The sequence below is a fragment of the Rhodofomes roseus genome (assembly GCF_022264815.1).
Source record: "Rhodofomes roseus strain CIRM-BRFM 1785 chromosome Unknown C8Q71scaffold_55, whole genome shotgun sequence".
NCBI classification, from domain to species: Eukaryota; Fungi; Basidiomycota; class Agaricomycetes; order Polyporales; family Fomitopsidaceae; genus Rhodofomes; species Rhodofomes roseus.
Window position 1 is genome coordinate 1,084 of NW_025953011.1, and position 19,403 is coordinate 20,486.

The window sequence follows — 19,403 nt, forward strand, 5'->3', positions numbered from 1 at the left end:
TCTGACATGATGGTGGTCTTGAGTAAGGAGAGACACCTGAGGCTGTACCTGTATATATATCTGCTCTCTTTGTTGTTGTTTGTTTGTATTGTATTATATTTGTTGTCACTGTGGCATCCATTGAAATCAATTATTTCCTAGTGATTGTGTGGCCTTGCAGGATTTTATTCACATTTCCATGGTTCATTTGCTTTTGCAAACACAAGCGAACTCTGTGTTAGCCCTGTTGCAATTGAACAACAGTTCAAGCCAAGCGACTGAACCTGGTTGAATCCTCTCGACGAACAGATTCAAGACCATCACAACTCAAGCATGTGGCAGGCCTGTCCATAGGCTAAGACAAGTCACATATACCTTGTGCTGGTTTTTAATCCTCTCGTCGAGCAGATTAAAAGTCTGGTGCAACATGCCCATCAAGCCAACATGGCTTAACACACACATGCCTGCAGAGACACTTGCAGACATGTAGCCTTACTTGAACACAATAAATGATTTTCAAGGTTTGACATGGTCTACAAGAAATCCAGGCCTGGAATGAACTCCTCATCACTGCAGACTGTCTGTATGCTGTCACACAATGGCTTCACTCTAGTTGGCTTGGACTTTTGAGTGCTGACAGATGTCATTCAGAGCTTAGTATAAGAGACAATTGACAGACCAGGTACTCACAAGGACTGATTTGGAGGAGACTCTGATGGCAGTGCCCAGACCCCAGGCAACCTGAAGCACCTCCTCTTGTGATGAATGTGGAGAGGGACAGCTGAGAGCATGAAACCACATTCAATGGGTGGGTGCTCTTTTGATCTCTGCTCTTCTAGCTCAATGTCTGTCTTCTCCTTCCTGCTGGGAAATTTGCTCCTGGGGAGAGGCTTCTCATCACGCCAATGGTGATCCACCTTCACCTTTTTAGGGCCAAGACTGTATCAAATCAGATGATGGACAAGGTCATGCTGGAAAGAGGATCACTTACTGATGCTCCTCATCCCTGTAAGGATCGATCTCAGACTTGCGTTTTGGAGCCTTGAACTCAAAGCTATGCAAAGTCAGGCAACAATGGCAACACAAATGATAAACTCACAGCAATGGGTCATCTGTGTATGGATCAAATGCCTCGCTCTCTACAACATCATCATAGTAGCACATTGCTCCTGTGTGCTTCAGTGAGGATTAGCAATTATCTTTGTGACTGAGACTTACTTACTGGTGGTGGTGCAAAGGGGGAGAGGGGGGTGGGGGTGCTGGGCCAGCATGCCCAAAGCTATATAGTGTTCTCAGCCATGGGCACATGACTGGAAGTTGAAATCATGTGATCCAGAGCCACTGATCTTCAGCTCATCTCGAGGATGAGCCTGATTTCCTCTTGTATATGATAGATCAACAGCCCTGGGTGGGGCACACATGACTTGATCACACCAGACATTGAATCTGCTCGACGAGAGGATTAACACAAGAGCACAGGCTGTGTGTCAGTCTGTGTTTGGGATGATATGCTATGATTTTGGAGGTCAAATCTGTTTGTTGACAGGATTCACTTGGGCACTTAGATGGTGAGGTTAGGGAATTTGTTGAACTTTGGTGTATGTTAGACTCTCAAATGGTGGCAGCCTGTCGTATCAGTAGCTACAACTATTAATCCATAAGTTCATGATCATGTCCTTCACTGAGTAATAATCCATGTAGACATTGCCTGACACACAACTTGCCATAAAGCTATCTTGGACAGTTATCATGACATTTCTACACAACATTGCTTTGGAGCTACTTAGTAGCCACCTTAGAAATTACCAGCCTCATCCTCCTGGTCAACAATTCCAACATCACACCAATCAACATAGTACTCCATGTCCTCCTCCCTCCTTCCCACCCAAGGGCAGCGACCAGGCAGATGCCCAGGGGCATACCTTTGACACTCATGGCACTGGAACCTGTTGCAGTGAACTCTGATGTGCCCAACCCGGCCACACCAAAAGCACCGCTTAGGCAGTTTCTGCACACTTATGATCAGCCTTGTACCCAAGCATGGCACAACCTCTGAACTGACCTTCTGGTTTGTCTGTTTCTGTGGATAACCTCTTGTCAATGATCTGAAGCTGATAAAGGGCAGAACTCTTACCTTGTCAGGTCCTTGTCTCTTCTTATCTCCTCCATTGCCATTGCCAGAGGGCCTGGCATTGTGAACCTGATAAAGTCATGTGATCAGCTGCTGAGTCATCATTCACTGCATATATATACCTGTGGCATTCTGTGTCTTATTTGCAGGGGAGATGGTGACTGTTTGGGAGGAAGAGGGGACTGCTTGCTGCATTCCTTTATATATGAACATGGATTTGTCACTGTTTGTTTATGTTTGTTTGTCTCTGTGTGCATCAGTCATGTGATCTTTGAGCCTAGCTGGTCATTGTAAGTGATTGACCAAACCCCCATTAGAGTATGGAATGTGAATCTGTTCGTCGAGAGGATTCATTGCTCTGCATATACTGGCCACACAGACTGTGACAGCAGTACAAAAATTACATCCATTGAACACTGCAGCTAATGTTACAAATCTAATAAATACTAAACACAGTATCAATCAATCCTGCTCTTGGATGAAGTCACATAGCCACAAAAATATGGCACAGAGATTGCTGGAATGTCCTTCAACTGGCCTGGCCACCAACCACTGGCTGTAGCCCTCTAGAGTATGCCAGTTCTGGTGGAAGTGAGCCTGTGCCATGGTAAGGAGATGAGGGTTATGAAATATGCCAAATATCACCATGCCCATGACATCTGGCCAACGGCATGCACTACTATCCCCAGTATTGTACCGGGCATGCAGCTCATCGGATAGCTGAGGCACATGGCACCTGAAGCAGATTTGGTGGTGGTGCCTGGTGTCATAGACTATCAGCTTCCTCCACTTGATATACTCCTGGACAGTCGAGATCTGCTTCATGGACTTGCAGGCAAACAAGCCATGCTGGGCATGCTCATGCCCTAAGAGCTTGCAGAGAGCACAGCTGTCTGAGAACTGGTTGAGTGCCTGGATGAACCTCTCCACATATCCAGCCTTCCCAGCATCGGCATCCAATCTCCTCTTCTTTGCTGCTTCAGAGGCTCTGGCAAAGCCATCATCAGCTGGCTGGGATGCTACCCTCTTCCTCTGGCGGGGCTTGCTGATGCCAAGGGACTGGACTTCAGAGTGTTTGGAGGTGGTAGATGGAGGTGGGAGGTGGATTCTGCGGGACACAGCTTCTTGTGTGGCAGCAGGCACCCCAGCAAAGAGCATTGTGAGGCTGGCTGGCACCTGGAGCTTGAGTGGCATGGGAGGGAGCGGCCGGCAGATGTTACAGGGGGGTGATCTGAAACCTCGGCAAGACCAAAGCTTCTTGTCCAGAAACTCGGAAAAGATGGCTCTGTGGCAAAGAGCACCTTTGAAAGGGCTGGGACCAAGCCACTTGTAGACCTGGGCAACACCTTTGTGGTCAACATCTCCAGGTTGCAGTGGCAGTGGCCTCCTCGGTGGATTGGGGCCTGGCAGCACATGAGCCCTAGCCCACTTCTTGTCTCGCCCTGCTCTACCACTCTCCTGCATATAGCCCACCAGCTCCTGAGGATTGCCAGCGTGGACAACAACCCGCACATGAGGGTAGTCATTCCCTGCACCAAATGCAGAGGTGGCAATCATGATCTTGTCCTTCCCAGAGACCCAGTTCTTGTATATCTCGGCCCGGAACTCATCGGTCAGGTCCCCTCCTCCACAGTAGAAGTTGCATTTCAGGTACTTGGCCAGCAAAAACCCCTTGTCCTTGTAGGGAACAAAGACCAGTCCCCTGTCCTGTGGCTGGAATTGGGCTATCTCCAGCACCAGGATTTGTTCTGTCCTGAGGATGATCTGCTCCCAACTGTCCCTGAGAGGCTCCACGATGTATTGGATCTCTGACCTGGATGTGACAATTTCCCTGATGACCTCGGTGTCTGGGAGGAGCCCAAAGCTATCCCTGAGGGCTGGCTCAGAGAGTGGGGAGATGGTGCCAGACATGAGGACAAGCTGGGCAGAGAATGTGCGGATGGCGTAGACTTCCCTCAGGCAGTCCCGGAAGTCTCTGGAGGTCAGAGCAAAGTGGGCTTCATCAAAGACAAATCTCCAGATGGGCTTTTGCTCATTGAGCTCAGCAGCGGCCTGTCTCCAGGAAGGCTTGACAACCTGGTCTATGAGGACAAGGACCAAGTTGTGTTGCCCTGTGAGCCTCTTCTGTCCATCTCCGGTCCACACCTCATACCCAACCTGCATCTTGTCCAGTCTCCTTCTAAAGTCCACAAGGAGGGACTTCAGAGGGAGGATGCCAACTGTGACCTTGTTCTGTTCCATGAGGGGAGGGACAACCATGAGCATAGACTTGCCAGCATTGGTAGGAAGGACAGCAACAACATCTGTCTTGTGGTCCAGGATGGCCATCATGGCAACCTTTTGGGAGCGGCTGGTCCATGACACGCCAGGGCGCCTGATGAGGTTGGATATTGTCTCCAGAGCTAGGTCCTCTGAAGGCTCTTGGCTTGTCCTGAACACAGAAGTGGGTGCTGGGATAGATGGTTGTTCTGGCTGCAGATGGTCTGGGATAGGAAAGGAAGGGGGAGGAGCCTCCATGATGTCAAGCTCACTGGGAGGTTTGCCAGAGCTCATGGTTCCTTTACGTTGACGTCGTTGAGCAGCCCTGGACAGAACATGATGGTCGGGGAGGATGGATGGATTGAGCGCAGGATGGCCTCCAGATGGACCAGACTGAGGATGGCTACCAGGTTGAATCCTTGCGTCGAGAGGATTAAAAGCAACACTGGCAGCACTGCCAGAGATGTCGAGGCTTCCTAGGACTTGGGCAAGCGCATGCTGGACAATGCCTGGGAGGTCTGCTTTTAGGCTCTCAGAGACCTTCTGAGACACATCCTGGGAGATCTTGTCCTCATCCACAGATTGGGGTTTGGTCCCAGATGGTCCATCTGCAGGGATGACCCTGACACGGGCAAGCTCACCAAAGAACTTGCCCATGGCTTGGTCATAGGGCAGCATTACACCTCCTGTTGACATTAGGTCTTAGCAATATTGTAACAACATGATATATGCGTGCATACCTGGCACCGTGTGAGTGACCTTGTGCCAGTCAGTGCTGGCATCCAAATACAGAGGCAAGACATCCTCGCCAGGACCAGCCAAGGTGTCCACACTGATCCCATAGGTTCTGTTCTCCTGAGCTCTGGAGTGCCCACTTGCCAGAGCATTCACGGACTCGATCTCCTCCTCGTCCTCAAACAGGTTGCTGGCCCCCCTACAGAGCCTTCTCCTGAAGGCTATGGCAATATGCCTCCAGGGATTGACTGTCAGACCCACACCCAAGATAGGCTGTGTCTGTCTCTTCATGAGCTCACTGAGATTGTCAGTGTCAAAGGGCTTGTTGAAATTGACAAACAGGTGGTCTTGATAGAGGGCATGCACAGTGAGGTTGGTGGGGAAACAGACTCTGGCAGCCATCTCCGCAAAAGGTCGAGCAATGGCCAGACTCTGGATTAAGAGATCTGCAGTGAAGGCATCCACAGAGTGGGGTATGAGGCGGTCGGTTCCTGTGAGGGCCCCTGACTTGTGATAGGTGGTGAGCATGGTGAGATGGGTGCCAAGAAATGAGAGGTTGCGGACACGGCGGGTGGCAGTACTCCGGAACTTCATTGATGTGATCTCTGTTCCTCTGGCGGGTCCTCCAGCCAGCATCTCACACCTAAGCATGAGGAGGCCTTGCAGACTGGCATAGTATCCAAGCCATTCACGGAGGGCATCCACCCTCCAGGCATAGGAGCTACCCTGTCTGATGAGCAGCTTTGTGACCAGGATGTCGTCCCTAGTCACAGCTTCTAGGAGGAGAGTTCTGGAGTGGAGATTCCTGTTTCTGGGATCATTGAGGAAGCAATACCCAACATCGTCCCTGGACAAGTCCTCCTTGATGGTGTCATAGTCCACCCTGAGGTCCAGGCCAAGCAGCACCTTGTCCTTCCAAAGTGCAACCAGGTCCTCCTCCTGCTTCCTGAACAGCTCCTCCACTTGGTCTAGACAGACCAGGTCTCCCTTGTAAAGCAGACTCCTCCACTTGGCTTGGTCTTTCCACCAGATCCTGGGTAGGCCCATGGTAGACTTGACAATTCCAGACGCAAGATGCTGAAGACTGCAGATGGTGTTAAAGGAGGAGTAGTGCTTCTCAGAGAACCATCTCTCCAGCTGGGAGCAGCCCCAGTCATCCTGGTAGGGCTCCTGGGTTCTGGTCCAGTACTTGATCTGGTGTAGGAATACCAGCCGCATGCTGTACTTGAACCTAGCAATGGGCCCGGTGATGTCCTTGGGGTCACAATGACCACCATCTGGACGGAGGCTGTAGATGGCCAAGAACCTCTCTGTGGGATCTGGGATGTGGTTGCCATCAGATCTCCTCCAGTGAGTGGTCCAGAGCTGCAGCAATAAGGAGTGCAAGTGGTCCTTTGCATCCGCGGCATCCACTCGAATGGCATGGGCAAGGTCGCTGATAGAGGATACAATGTTGGGAGGAAGTGGAAGGGAATATATGCCCTTCTCCCTGAGAAGGAAGGCCACCAAGCATGCCAATATGGTCATGTAAGATCTGTTGGATGCCTGCTGCTGGTGAGGATGAAAGGGGCTATTGCTGATGCCACTGGTGAGATGAATCCTCTCAGCGAGTAGATTAAAAAGCACTAACATATATGCTCACCTCTTTAAAGGGTCATCAGTGTTGAGTTTCTGGAGCACAAGTAGGTCGGTCCCTTCAATAAGGCCCACACAGTCCATGAAGTAGGACTCCACAGTCTTGAAAAGGGATGGGAATTCATTGGCTGAGGGTGCAAGAACCAGATGACGGAGTTGGGAAGGTGAGAATGGGGCAGTGTGTTCATGCCAGTGGGTGGACAATAGCCATGGGCTGATCTCCCTAGAGTCCTGAGGCTGGACAAGGATGTTGGTGCTCTCTGTCATTTTCTGGATAAATTGCAACAGAGGACTGGTAGAGTTGGAGGCTGGCTGAGGTGAAGCAACTTCAAACCATGCATGGAAAGGGGGGACGTCCGAGAGGTGCTGCATGGTGCATGTTCTCCACTCCTTGGGCTTTGTTTGACCAGTGTGGACCTGTGAGAAGTGAACCCGGAGCCATTCCGAGGACTGGGCCACCTTGGGGCAGGCTGAACAAGCCATCCCCTGGTGGATTCGCAGCCCTGCAATAGCTTCAATTGGGTCCTTGCCTCCAAGGGAAGGAAGCACTGCAAGGTCCAATGTGGTGCATTCTTCATCCAACAGAGTGGCATCATAGGGAATGAGCTTGTGGTGCTGAGACAGATGGCCTGCTACTTGCTCTCTAGGGAGGGCTACTTGACAAGACATGCAACACAGGAATTTGTATGCCTTCTGATAGCAGAGCCCCATGCTGTCTAAGCCAGGGCTGTGCATCAAATCCATGTCTTCTACAGCAGACTGGAATGTCATTGTCAGTTACTGGACCACAGTATGCAGACCAGACATGGACAATATTCACTGGTGTGGTAAGATCCTGGACCATCTGAGACAAGCTGTCAGGACAGATAGCTCAGGAGTCATTATGAGAACTGACCTGTTCCCCAGATCCCCCTGCAATACCACCTTGATCATGTTCAACTGTGGCAGTCTGTGTGTGGTGAGTTAATCCTCTCGTCGCATAGATTAACATCCTTACTGTGCCAGTATCCAACATTCCCTGGGCATCTTCAGATTCCAAGAGGCCTTGCTATTTCACATGGAGTCAGCCTCAGCATATGAAGTCACATGACAAAGCTGGTGCTTACCAGTTGTCCTCTCCAGACAGAGTTCTTTGACAAATGCTCAATGAGCACTGCACGCCTAGTGAAGTCCTTGGGACAGTCTTCTGCTGTACAGAAGCATTTGAAGGCTCCTTTGCCCGCAGCTTGGATACATGCAACACCATTTTGAACAGAGACATACGCAATGTTCAGACACTGTCTAGTGTGCCCATCACGGGTACCACGAGTTGGGAAGATATCCCCACAATGGGTGCAGGAGAAAGAAGTAGTAGACTTGGACATTGAGGAAGAGGTGAAGTTCCAAATTAGGAAGGTTGTGGTTGCAATCAAAGAGGTGATCAGCCACATCTGAGCCTAACAAGTCTATATAAGCTAGAGAGCTGAGTTTGAACCTTATTTAGGGTCACATGCACACAATGTGTTGCCTGCAGCATTGCATCCACATGTCCATGGATCCTTCAGTTGATACAAACACTTGTGATGTCTGTATGCTTCATTTTGCCACTATATTGCAGATCAGTTGGGCATCTCATATGGCCATTGTCTTGTCTGAACCCCAAGCCATTCAGCAAATTGGCTCATGGGATCTGTTCACTGATCCCACTGGTACAAGTGGATCATGTTCAAGTCCAGTCTTACTGAGATTGGCCTGTTGCAGCAGACTTTGAATCCTTGCGACGAGAGGATTAAAACTGCTATGCAAACAATGTCTCAGTACCCTCAGCCTATGAGACATGTCTGCAAATGCATTTGGTGGGCATGGTGTTTAATCTGCTCGTCGAGAGGATTCAAAGGTGTGCATGCTTTGAGATGTCACTCAGGCTGTCATACCCTTAGAATGTGCACAGCTGCAGCTGTTCCTCTCACAGCTCCTGCTCTGGCACTTGGTGTGTGGTCCTTATATATGATACACTGAGGGCCAATCCATGTGCTATCACACTTGACATTGAATCTATGCGACGAGAGGATTCAAACTGGGATGCAAATAATGTGGCAGCAACCTCAGCCTGTTGGACATGTGTGTGGAGCATTGTCATTGAGATTGTTTGCCAGATCATGAATCCTTGCGACGAGAGGATTAACACTGCAGTGGGAACAATGGCTCAGCTGACTGAGTGGGACATGTGTGCAATCATTGCATTGGGTGCTCATGGCAGTGAATCTGTGCGTCGAGAGGATTCACTTGTGCAGATTCTGTGACTTTGCTTCATGTTAGCAGAACTGCTGACTGAAGAGGTTGTGCAATGTCACTCAGGCTGCAAAGTGTGCACAGCTGCATGGCCTCAGATGCCTTTTGGGGACTGCAGCTGCTGCAGTGTCTCTGCGCTTACCCTTTTGGGAGTTGCAGGTCTCCGCAGCTGTCTGCGCTTACCCTTTTGGGAGCTGCAGGTCTCCGCAGGTGTCTGCGCCTACCCTTTTGGGGTCTGCAGGTGCCTGCGCTTACCCTTTTGGGTGCTGCAGGTCTCCGCAGCTGCTGCTGCTGCTGTAGTCTGCCCCCTTTCTACGGGGAGTATATAACTAGTCTGTCCACCTCACCACAGCCCACCCCAAGCTCCACGTTACCTGCAGCCTCCACCTCAGCCTACACTCCAGCTTACCCCCCCAACTCACACTCTCCCCACCTACCCTTCTTCACAACAAGCCCACCTCAAGTCCTCCCTGTCACTTTTCCTACACCCACACTCCACCTCGTTACCTCCCAGCTCACCACCTCCCTGCACACTCTTCAACAACAGCTCCTGACCTGTTACCACTGTTGTCCACCTCACAGAGCTGCCTCTCACACCCAACCTCGTCTTCTCAACACACCAGCACAAGCACACACTTCAGGCCTAAGCTCTCACTTTGTGCCAGCAAGCAACCCTTGAGCTCTGTCCGTGTGGCTGAAAAGTAAAACATCACATGTCTAAGACTCAGACAAGCTCAACAAATTTTTTATTTTGGAGCTGTTAGCATTACAGCCTTACAAGCCTCAGATCACCCAGAATTTCATTTTAGAAGTGTTTCATTACCCAGCGGCTGCATCAGCCAACATTGGTTATTATTACCAAGGCTGGTCCAACAGCTATTGTATGCTGGGTAAATGATGGTTTTATTTGGGCTTACAAAGGAATCACTGTGCTATCCTCAGGCTGTACACCAAAAATGCAGACTCTCACATACCTCAGTAATCACATTCTTCAAACAGCACCTGTACAAGGATAACTCAATAACATAGCTTGCCTTGTTGGAAACAATGATGTGTAAGGCTATCATCCAATTGTTCTCCTGGAATGGACTCTCAAGGAGCCTAAATGAGTCAAGGACATACATGTTTACAACACTCCTTCATTCTCTATATTCTTCCATGTAGCTTCATTTACCAACATCAATACTCGCTCCTCTCAGTGCCATTACTATAATCAAGGTCGGGCCATGGAAGAGCAGCAATGGCCTCTCACACTCCTCCAGGCGGTGAAGCAAGTGGAGCTAACAGATGAGGAAGGTTGCCAGTGCAATGTTATCATTTGTTTTTTCAACTCCAAGTTGACCAGTACTGGTGCTCACTACACAGCAGAAGTAGCTCTCCACTATGGTACAAGTCTTTGAGCAACTTGCAAATCTAGTTCTTGTCATCACATGCATATCTGATATACGTGGCTAAGGTGACATGGCTTAGTTGCTGCATATATTCAATTTGAACGCTAGTGACTATCCAAACATGCCTGCATTGCTTCATGGACTCAGTCCCAGTGATAGCCATCACTCAAATAAGTGTACTAGCAGTTGCTTCAACACATAGCATAGGCTCACACTGTGTGCTGCAGTAGTTACCAGCATCTATTTCATTCACAGCTCCCAGATGTCATTTGTGTAGTTCCCGCAATGAATATTGTGCATGATGGTATGCTCTCAATCACAGCAAACAGGGCCTCATTTGCTGGGCAATACACAAGTAAGTTTAGGGCATCACGGAATTGGTTAAACTGGTCCATGTGAGCCACAGTGCAGTCACAATCCAAAACATTTGGCCTCAAGGGTGTCACATGTGGTAAATACCACAGGAGTCCAGGCCTCACCTTGGAGACATTTGGCCATTGAGTACAAGTGGTCGCAGTTCTCCAGATCTGGTATCTGTATGTATCATATACACTGTAACTAGTGTGTAGTCATGAAGAACCTGTGACAATGGCTGAAGTTAGCCTATCAGTGAGTACAAGGCATCTTTACTGCTCTGAATGGATGATCTCAGGGAGAGCATGCTTGACTTTGTAGCTCCAAACTGCTCATTGTAGTATAGCTACAGAATGGGATTCCGGAGTGTGAATAGATTGAGACGTTGAAATGGACTTAGGCTCAAGTTATTGGTTTAGGCTGCTGGTCATGCTCACAACAAGCAGCTAATGTTCAATGTGATTCACATCATATTTTCCCAAAAAAAAATGGACAAAGGCCAATGTGGTTCCTGTATTGAAGAGTTATTGTCACAGTGTGTGAATACAGTAAACTTTGTATCGGGACTTTATGCAACGGGTGCCCACAATACATCATTGAGTGCATTGCCATGAAGTCATCATGTGGCAGGGAAGTCACCAACGTTTTCCTAATAAATGGCAGACTTTAGAGACAGAGTGGATCACTTTTTTTCTTTTCAGAACAGTACATGATACTGGCATGCCCTGACCTAATCATACACAAGGATCTGGCCTGAGTGTCACTGGGGTGATTGACACTAGACAGTTCCTGGAGCTTCATTGTCACATTGTTATTACCATTAACACACTTTGTAAAGCCACATTATTGCACTCACTTTCATCACTATCATGTCACTAAGTCCGAGTCGTGCCCTTCTTCTAGGGTCTCAACACAGAGGGACTCTGCCTGGTATGGTGGAAGGATGCAGACAGCCTGAGGTAGGTGAGGTAATAGGAAAATCGAGCCTGAACTGTGCACTAATGGTCTCACCTGCAGGTAAACATGTGGCATTAGCCACATTGCCTGCAGGCAGACCACATGATCAGCAGGCTGAATCCACTGGTTCTTTGACTAACAGATTTTTGACGGGTTCCATTCCGTGGCTATCTTTACATAAAATTTACAAACGGCCTACCTCCCTAGATGGTGCTATACGAGCACGACTTTACTGTAGTAAGGTAATGCAATCTCCGGTCAAGGTGCCAATAGCTGACTCCTCTTTGTCTTGATTCCTAGTAATTCATTCGCTACTTTAACATGAATGCTCACAGTATTCAGGACAACTCGGTTCATGTTGTCCACACTTTCACAAACACTAATGTGGACTGATAGGGAACAGAGATGATGTACATATTGAATGAAGGGGTGGGTACTCAAGTAGTATGCTCATGAACACAGTTGGAATATCAAACAAGTAAATATGTTTCCCATGAATATGTCCTCACTCAGGTTTTCAGCCCAACTGAAACTGAGGCACATGTGGCTATGCCTATAATGTCTGCTTAAGCGCAAGTGCATCAAAGAATTGCAGAAAGCAAACCTGAGCCCTGTGTCACAATCCTACATAGTACAAGACAATCAACACATGCTCTCTGTAGCCTCTGTGTCATGCTGCCCAATTGATGCATATGTGATGTATGGCAAATGGAGCACTCTGTAGGGATTTGCTCATTGGCTAGAGGCACGGTAACAGCACATGTTACATATGTCCACCCTTCTGTGCTGCACTTTACTGTGACCATATGTCAATGATCATTACCTATTGCGGTAGCACTGACTGTAGCTTGCCCCTCGTGTGCTTGTCACTTGCTGCCTGCACTTATCCCTCAGTTTTTACCCTCTCGTGTGTGGATAAGTGTCTTTCTCGCAAACTGTCACTGATGTACTCTTGTACTACTCATCTGTCTACTGAGGTGGTGCTATAGTTTCCATGAGCACTGCAATAGCGCCTGAAAAAGGCGAGTAGTATATGTCACACAATAAGGCGTCATGTCTCATCTGCGGCCAGCACTCTTCTGTATGAAACACCACTTGTTATCACAGTACCATGGGTGAAGGCAAAGGCAACGAAGCGCAGCACCATCACAGTCAGGTGAGCCCTGCGAGCATGGCTGGTTGGGGCTGCACTTCGTCGCCTTCGCTTTCATACATGGCACTGTGACAACAGCAGCGCAGATAAGGTGCGTAGCGACCTACATGCGCTCGACTGCGAGACCGGTAGGGGGGTCCTTTGACATGTCCTGACCCTAACCCTAGACCTGGGTTTAATGCCCGTGAGCGCGCACCATGCACGCAGCAGCAAGTCACCATTGCATCAAAGCCATCATTAATGAGGTTGGTACAGTATGACGGAACAACGAGGTGAGAATGGCATGGAGACAAGTAAGGTATTAGAGTGTACGTCCACACGGCGCCAGGTCCACAATAATGAGACGAACTAATCAGTCACCGGAGATGTCAATCACCTCACCGCTGCCAGACCCACGGCGGGAGGCTGTGCGCGCGCGTTTGGCCGCAGGCGGAGGCAACATCTCAATGCGGAACTGACCAGTACCAGGCGGACGCTCGCGACGGCGCTTGACTCCACGGCGGGCGGCGGTCGGGCTCATGTTAGATGTGAACACGTTAGTAGTTGCCACCGCCGTCGCAGATGCCACCAAGTGCGCCGGAGGTTGCTGCTTCCTTTGATGTGCGCCCGCCTCCCTCGCAAACCGTCCGGGGGAAGTGACCACCCGGCGCAAAGAAGAGGAGGCGGAGGCGTTGACCGTGACAAATGGCATCGACGTCGACCGCGCACTGGAGCTTGAAGACGCAGAAGCCCCACCACTCCTGGACGACCCTGAGGCGGAGGCGGACGACCCAGCACTTGCGTGCGCACTTGCTGTGACGTGGGCCATAGTCGTGTACTGGAGAGGCGAAGGCGGACGCGGGTCATCAGCTTGCTCAGCAAGGAACGGCGGATCTTCGTGGGCCGCGCTGTAACTGAACGAGGGTGCGCGCGACGTTGAACGTAGTGCAGGCAGCGCAGGGTTTCTGTTCGCTCGGTGTGGACGTGGAGGGGTCCCACGCAACGACGGACCCGCAGGGTGCCGATCCACAGACGCCGCCGCAGACATGAGTTGCTGGTGTGCCGCGCCGGGCCCCGCCCTGGGCCCTTTAGGAGGTGGGGCATGTCGTATGATCTCCCCCTTCCGGGCGAGCAGCTCGGCGCATTGTTCCCCAAACAGAAACTTAGCTTGACTGTACCCGCTCTGCATACCCTGCAGATCATCGAACACGTAGGACAGATCGGCGTGAACGGCAATCAGCTCGTCTTCGCTGAGCGGCCGCCAGTCAACGCCATAACTGCCGCCCTTCAGCACTGCTGTCCCAAGCCCCCTTGCCAGCCCTAGACGGATGAGATTGAAGGGGTTGATCCCTTTGACCGTATGTTTTGCCACGAAAGCACGCCCCAGGGAGCCCAAGGTATTGTTACCGCTCGCACGCAGATGCTGGCGAACCGGGCTATGTTGGTCGAAGAACGCGATGATGTAGGTGGTGACCATCGGGATATAGGGAATCCGGTTCGTGTGACCGGTGGAACGCGTTCCAATCTCCCAATCCGCATTCTGAATAGCCTTTGTGAGGCCTTGCGAAGAGGGCACACCACCGGGCGACAATCGCAAGACCTTTTCCAACGCGGCACCGTTGTACCCAAGCTCAGGAGCCAGACGACTGACCACAATCGCTATCATCAGCGCGAGTTGGTGGAGCACCTTCGACGGGTCGTAGTTGTCGAGCACCCATTTGTACACTTCGTACACCAAGCGCTTGCTGCTTACCGACGGGTCGCTCTCCGCAGGCATTGACACCGACGCATTTTCGAGCGTAAACTCGACCGGGAGGACCTTCCGGGTCGAGATGAATTTGGACAACGCGTGCAGTGGGAGCGCAGCAGCTTCCCACTCGCCCTTGGGGTCCTCCTCGACTATGCGTTTACCGACGCCGCTGATGATGTCCTTGTACTGTTGTTCCATCGTGCGCACAACCGGTGGTGCGACCAGAGCCATACTGTCCCAAACAGGGCTCGCGGTATGATCGACCTCGACCCAGGAGTCGACCGATGCTTTCGTCTTTGGGCGTCCTCGGGCCTCCGCACTTGGTGCCTGCCATGGCACAAACATGATCATGTTGACCTCGAGCGCAAGCGCAAAGATGTTGACGCTCCAATCGTAGATCTCCGTGTCGGTGATCAGACTAGTGGGTGCGTTCTTTGCGAGTTCGGCAAGTGCGAGGCGCAGCACGAAGATGCCCGAGCCATCCTTGATGAGAGGAGCGCGCAGGGGCGTTGGCTTGTTTGCACGAGCGCAGTCGCACATCACCCGGGCCACTTCTCCTTGAGTAGCCCGAGTTGTCGAGGCCATAGGGAGCCCGTCCGCGATGTCGTCTACAGACTCAGCCAAAGTAGCAACAAGAAGCGCCAAAGGGAACACCATGTTGTGCGCCTTGGACTTGCCCTTCAGGTCCTTCGTCTTCTTGCTCTTCTTTGACTCTTTCGCTCCAGACTGTGTCAAGGTAGCCGTCTCCCCTTTGTGCGAAAACGGGTGCGCACATGCCTTCCACTGCTTCAGGTTGCTCTCTCTCTGGTGGTAGTGGATGTGCTCCAGCTCGGACAGGTCCTCCATATCCTGCGTGCCCACGCGCTTCATCATCAGACGGACCTCGCGCTCCACAAAGTCCTTCCAGTCGGCAATGAGCACGCCCATGGCAATGTCCGCGATCACCAGGCCCTTTACAACGTGAGGGTTGCCTGCGTATCTCTTGAACTTTTCGTCGGAGCCTCCGAAAACGCGAGCAAGCGAGAAGGAGAACGCCGCTGTGTATCCCTAAGTGTGCAGTGTGTCAGTGTCTTATAACCCATGAAATGTGATGCCCGTGCCCTTAAAAGGGGATCTCGCGCGGGCGCGCCAGATCCCCTCGGACGCATATTCGGCGTGGCATATAGCACATATTTGCCTATGGGGGGATCTCGCGCGGGCGCGCCAGATCCCCTCGGACGCATTTTTGGCGTGGCATATAGCTCATATTTGCGTATGAGGGGATCTCGCGCGGGTGCGCAGGATCCCCTCGCAGGCCGTTTGAGAGCGGCCAATAGCGTTTAACCGCGTCTGAGGGGATCTCGCGCGGGTGCGCAAGATCCCCTGGAGCGGCGTGTCACTCAGGACGGAAAAGGAAATAGGACTTACTGCGAGGGCGCCGGCACCCCAAGTGAGCTGGAAGGCACGCGATGAAGCGAGGAGCGGCGTCATGTCAGACGGACGACACGGCCACGCGGTTACCGAGATCGACAAGGGGAAATCGTTGTCCACATCGAGACGCATGGAGGGGTGCAGACAGGGGAATCCCAACTCGAGGAGAGAGCGTTTGAGCCATAGAGGACCCATGCAGCCGGAGATGACCGCCGCGTTCCCAGTATGCGCGTATGCGAGGGTGCGCTCCATCATCGCGAGCAGTTCGATCTGAAGCGCGGGCTGTTTTCGGCCTTGCTGAAGGTCTGCAACCATCGACGTGTACATTTTCTCCAACACGACGCGAACGGGAAACGTCATCCAGTGATAGATGGCGGGGAACACCTACGGCCGTGGTCAGTGTCTGATGCACGCCAAAGTGAAGCAATGGACCTACATCGGGCTTGAACACGACGATGTGGTGCCGAAGGCGTTGGAGGATGATGGGATGGAGGGTAGACTGGATGTGCGATAGTATAATGTCACGGTAGATATGTCTACGTGGCGATCAGCGATGCACGGCAACTGCGAACACAACCGTGACTTACGCTCCGGTGCGCTTGTCCTCCGGCATGCGTCTCATGAAGATCGTGAAGTTGTTCTCGATGCGCAGCGAGATATTAGGTGCGCCGTAGTCAACGACCGCCGCTCGGAACCGGTCCTGAGGGAGACCTATATTGTTGCGGTGCATGATCTTCGCGTGCAGGTTGGTCGCCCTCTTACCAGGCGCCCAGGGACCCGTCGCCGCCTGGGTGAGCATGCCTGTACATACCTCCTGTTGCCCGGCGGTAGGACGTGCGCGGTGCGACATCGCATTGTAGATCTGGCAGCCTCCCATTTCGATGATCGGACCGTCAAACCCATGCTTGTCCATCCATTCCGCCTTCCCAGCGAGATCAGGTTCGACGAAGTGCGCACCGTCTTCCAATGTCTCGTGAAAATCGGGTTGGGGCGGGACGTCCCTTCGCAGCTCGCAGTCAATGTCCACCATGAAGGGCGCGTAAATCGGGAACATCTGGTTCGCCTGCATATGGCCGATATGTCCCAGAAAGGCCTGAGGGTACGCAGTGACGCGGAGCCGTTTGTTGGCCTGCGCTGGGCGACGCATATCGAGCAGTGCCTCTACCTCGTCCTCCATCAGCGCGTCGTCCTGCTCAGCCGTCCTGAAGCCGCGTGGTCTGCTTGCCGCCCTGGGTTCGTCGCGCTCGTCACCGTGCGAGGTGGCTCGGGCTCGACCGCGGGCTTCCCGCCGATGTGCGGACAGCTCCTCCACGGTCATCTGTTCGCACCTCTCCAGCTCGTCTGGGGCGTCGTCTCGCAGGTCGGCACCCAGTTCATGTTCCTCTGCAACGTCCGACGCTCCCTCCTCGTCATCGTCACCACGAGCCTCGTCGTCAATGAACCGAGATACCCCGCGGCGGCGCCGACGTGGTCTGTTCTCGCTCTCCTCCTCCTCCTCCTCCTCCTCCAGCCACAAACGCGATGGGGAAGCCCTGGAACGGCGCCGGCTGGGACTGTTGTGTACACTGGGGATGGGAGAAGATGAGCCGGGAGGTGACGAGGGCGCTCGTGACGACGGTCCAGGTGACGGCGATGGGGACTCATATGATGGAGATCGGGGCCTGCGACGCTCGTGTTCCTGTACAGCGAGCCGCTGCATGGCCTCGCTGTCGTCTGCGTAATCCGCAAAGAGCTCGTCCACACGGCGGAGGTCAAGCAGAATACCGCAACCCGGCCCGTCGAGATCGGAATTGTCCACGGGCTGGGTGCGCAGCACGTCAAACCCCTCCCTAGTGTATAACGGCAGTAGGTTTCCATCTTCGTCCTCAAGCGGGTAGTTGTATAGGTCAACTGGGCGCGAAGTGCGATCCACAACAGGCGTGTCGAACACTTCTACATGCTCACGCAGGATGTCATCTGGTGGTATCGGCTCGTGTTGCTGGACGTCATGAGCCCTGCAAAGCGCAGCCACCGAGTCAGTCTATTCCAAACGGATTGTGAACGTGATCGCACTCACGTTAACTCGGTGGCCACCGCCATAGAGACATACTTCATTGCGCCCCATGCCCGCTCCTCTTGCCACTGCTGCGTCTCCCTGTCGATCGCGTTCTCCACCGCGATCGGCGTGTTCTGACCGTAGCGTTGTGACATGATGATGGGCTTGTGGTGGATGAAGAACTTGTCCTTCTTCCAAGCCGCAGGCATTTCATGAACAAACGTACGCCACTCAGCCTCGAAGGTGTCGTCAATATGGACGACGTCCTCGTGCGTGAGTTCAATCTTCGGTTGGTCGCTGACACTCAGGTGAGTATACAAGCAGACCAGTGCCCAGCCGACGGAGTACACTCACAATATGTTGCACATGTCCCGAATGCTCCACTTGCGCAGATCATCCGACAGACCCCACCAGATGTGCGGCATCACCGACACACCGCGCCACTGCATGGTAGAGAGGACGTGGCACCAGAACAGCTGCCAGATTTTGAACCTTGTAGGCGACAGGCGTGTGTCGCCCGCCTTGATCCCGTATGCCGACAGCGGAAGGGCTGAGCCATCGCCGTTGGGCCGGTCGTACGCTAGGTCGCTGCTCTCGTTGTCGTTGTCGTCAAAGAAGGCGTTCGGTACGAATGCACACCACAGCAGGTCCGTCTGATACGTCCCAAAGAAAGCACAGCGGCCGGACGGGTCAAAGTCAATGTGCGTGTGCGTGAACTTGAGCGCCCGGTGAGGGGACAACAGGTCCACCGTCAACCTGTACCCAAGCGTACCGACCGGCCGTCGACACACAGCCAGGCCCTGCTTGGCCGGAATACAGGCCATGTGGTCCAGGTAGTTATTCTTCACGCGCCACTCCAGGGATGGATCAGTCGCCGGGATTCTATACGTCTCGTCAAGCACGACGGTCGAGCGGTTCCGCAGGTATACCGACGCCATCTTTGCAGAGTGTGCGGAACCGTCCTTTGAGTACCGCTCAAGGTCCGACACCTTCACGGACACCCGCCGATGGTCATTCCAGTCACGCTCGTCTCGAGCCACGGCGTCCTCGGAAGTAGCGCCCGCAGAGCCACGCGGATGAACTCCGTGGTGAACTCGACGGATCATCTCCATGACCTCCGCCTGCGTTGCGATAGTATCCGCCTGCATCGAGTCAGGTACCGCATCCAGCGAAAACTGCCCATCTCGACCTTCCAGGCGCGAGGCAAACTCAGCCTCGGATTCCCTAGTCATTAATCGCACGCGTGTCAGACGGTGTCCAATGCGAACTGCAAGAGATGACCAACATGTCGTTGCGGCCTGCGAGATGCTGCAGAATTTCGTGAGGAAGCATGTCTGGCCGGGACCTCGATTGGGTATCGTCAT

The 19,403-nt window shown here is 52.4% G+C and overlaps 4 protein-coding genes across 4 annotated transcripts; all 4 read right to left on the minus strand.

Annotated features, from left to right (window-relative positions):
- Nucleotides 1–512: 512 nt before the first annotated feature.
- Nucleotides 513–2,172, minus strand: C8Q71DRAFT_728551 (uncharacterized protein; the record flags this gene model as incomplete). The annotated part of the gene is made up of 8 exons (XM_047921965.1): nt 513–612; nt 670–918; nt 971–1,033; nt 1,079–1,118; nt 1,198–1,258; nt 1,786–1,987; nt 2,042–2,059; nt 2,114–2,172. 8 exons carry the CDS (start codon nt 2,170–2,172, stop codon nt 513–515), a joined length of 792 nt encoding a protein of 263 aa, XP_047772283.1.
- Nucleotides 2,173–3,517: 1,345 nt separating this feature from the next.
- On the minus strand, nt 3,518–3,733 carry C8Q71DRAFT_678017 (P-loop containing nucleoside triphosphate hydrolase protein; the record flags this gene model as incomplete). The annotated part of the gene is made up of 1 exon (XM_047919726.1): nt 3,518–3,733. A coding segment is annotated over one exon (216 nt), but the record flags the coding sequence as incomplete, so codon positions are not given.
- A 168-nt stretch (nt 3,734–3,901) lies between these two features.
- On the minus strand, nt 3,902–7,408 carry C8Q71DRAFT_719204 (uncharacterized protein; the record flags this gene model as incomplete). The annotated part of the gene is made up of 3 exons (XM_047921280.1): nt 3,902–5,055; nt 5,110–6,689; nt 6,747–7,408. Coding segments are annotated over 3 exons (3,396 nt in total), but the record flags the coding sequence as incomplete, so codon positions are not given.
- Nucleotides 7,409–13,024: 5,616 nt separating this feature from the next.
- C8Q71DRAFT_912237 (uncharacterized protein) lies at nt 13,025–19,371 on the minus strand (the record flags this gene model as incomplete). Its single annotated transcript, XM_047929183.1, has 7 exons — nt 13,025–15,641; nt 16,002–16,388; nt 16,441–16,540; nt 16,592–17,998; nt 18,061–18,336; nt 18,394–19,263; nt 19,325–19,371. The coding sequence occupies 7 exons, from the start codon at nt 19,369–19,371 to the stop codon at nt 13,218–13,220; spliced, it is 5,511 nt and encodes a 1,836-aa protein (XP_047772286.1). The 3' UTR covers nt 13,025–13,217.
- Nucleotides 19,372–19,403: the final 32 nt, after the last annotated feature.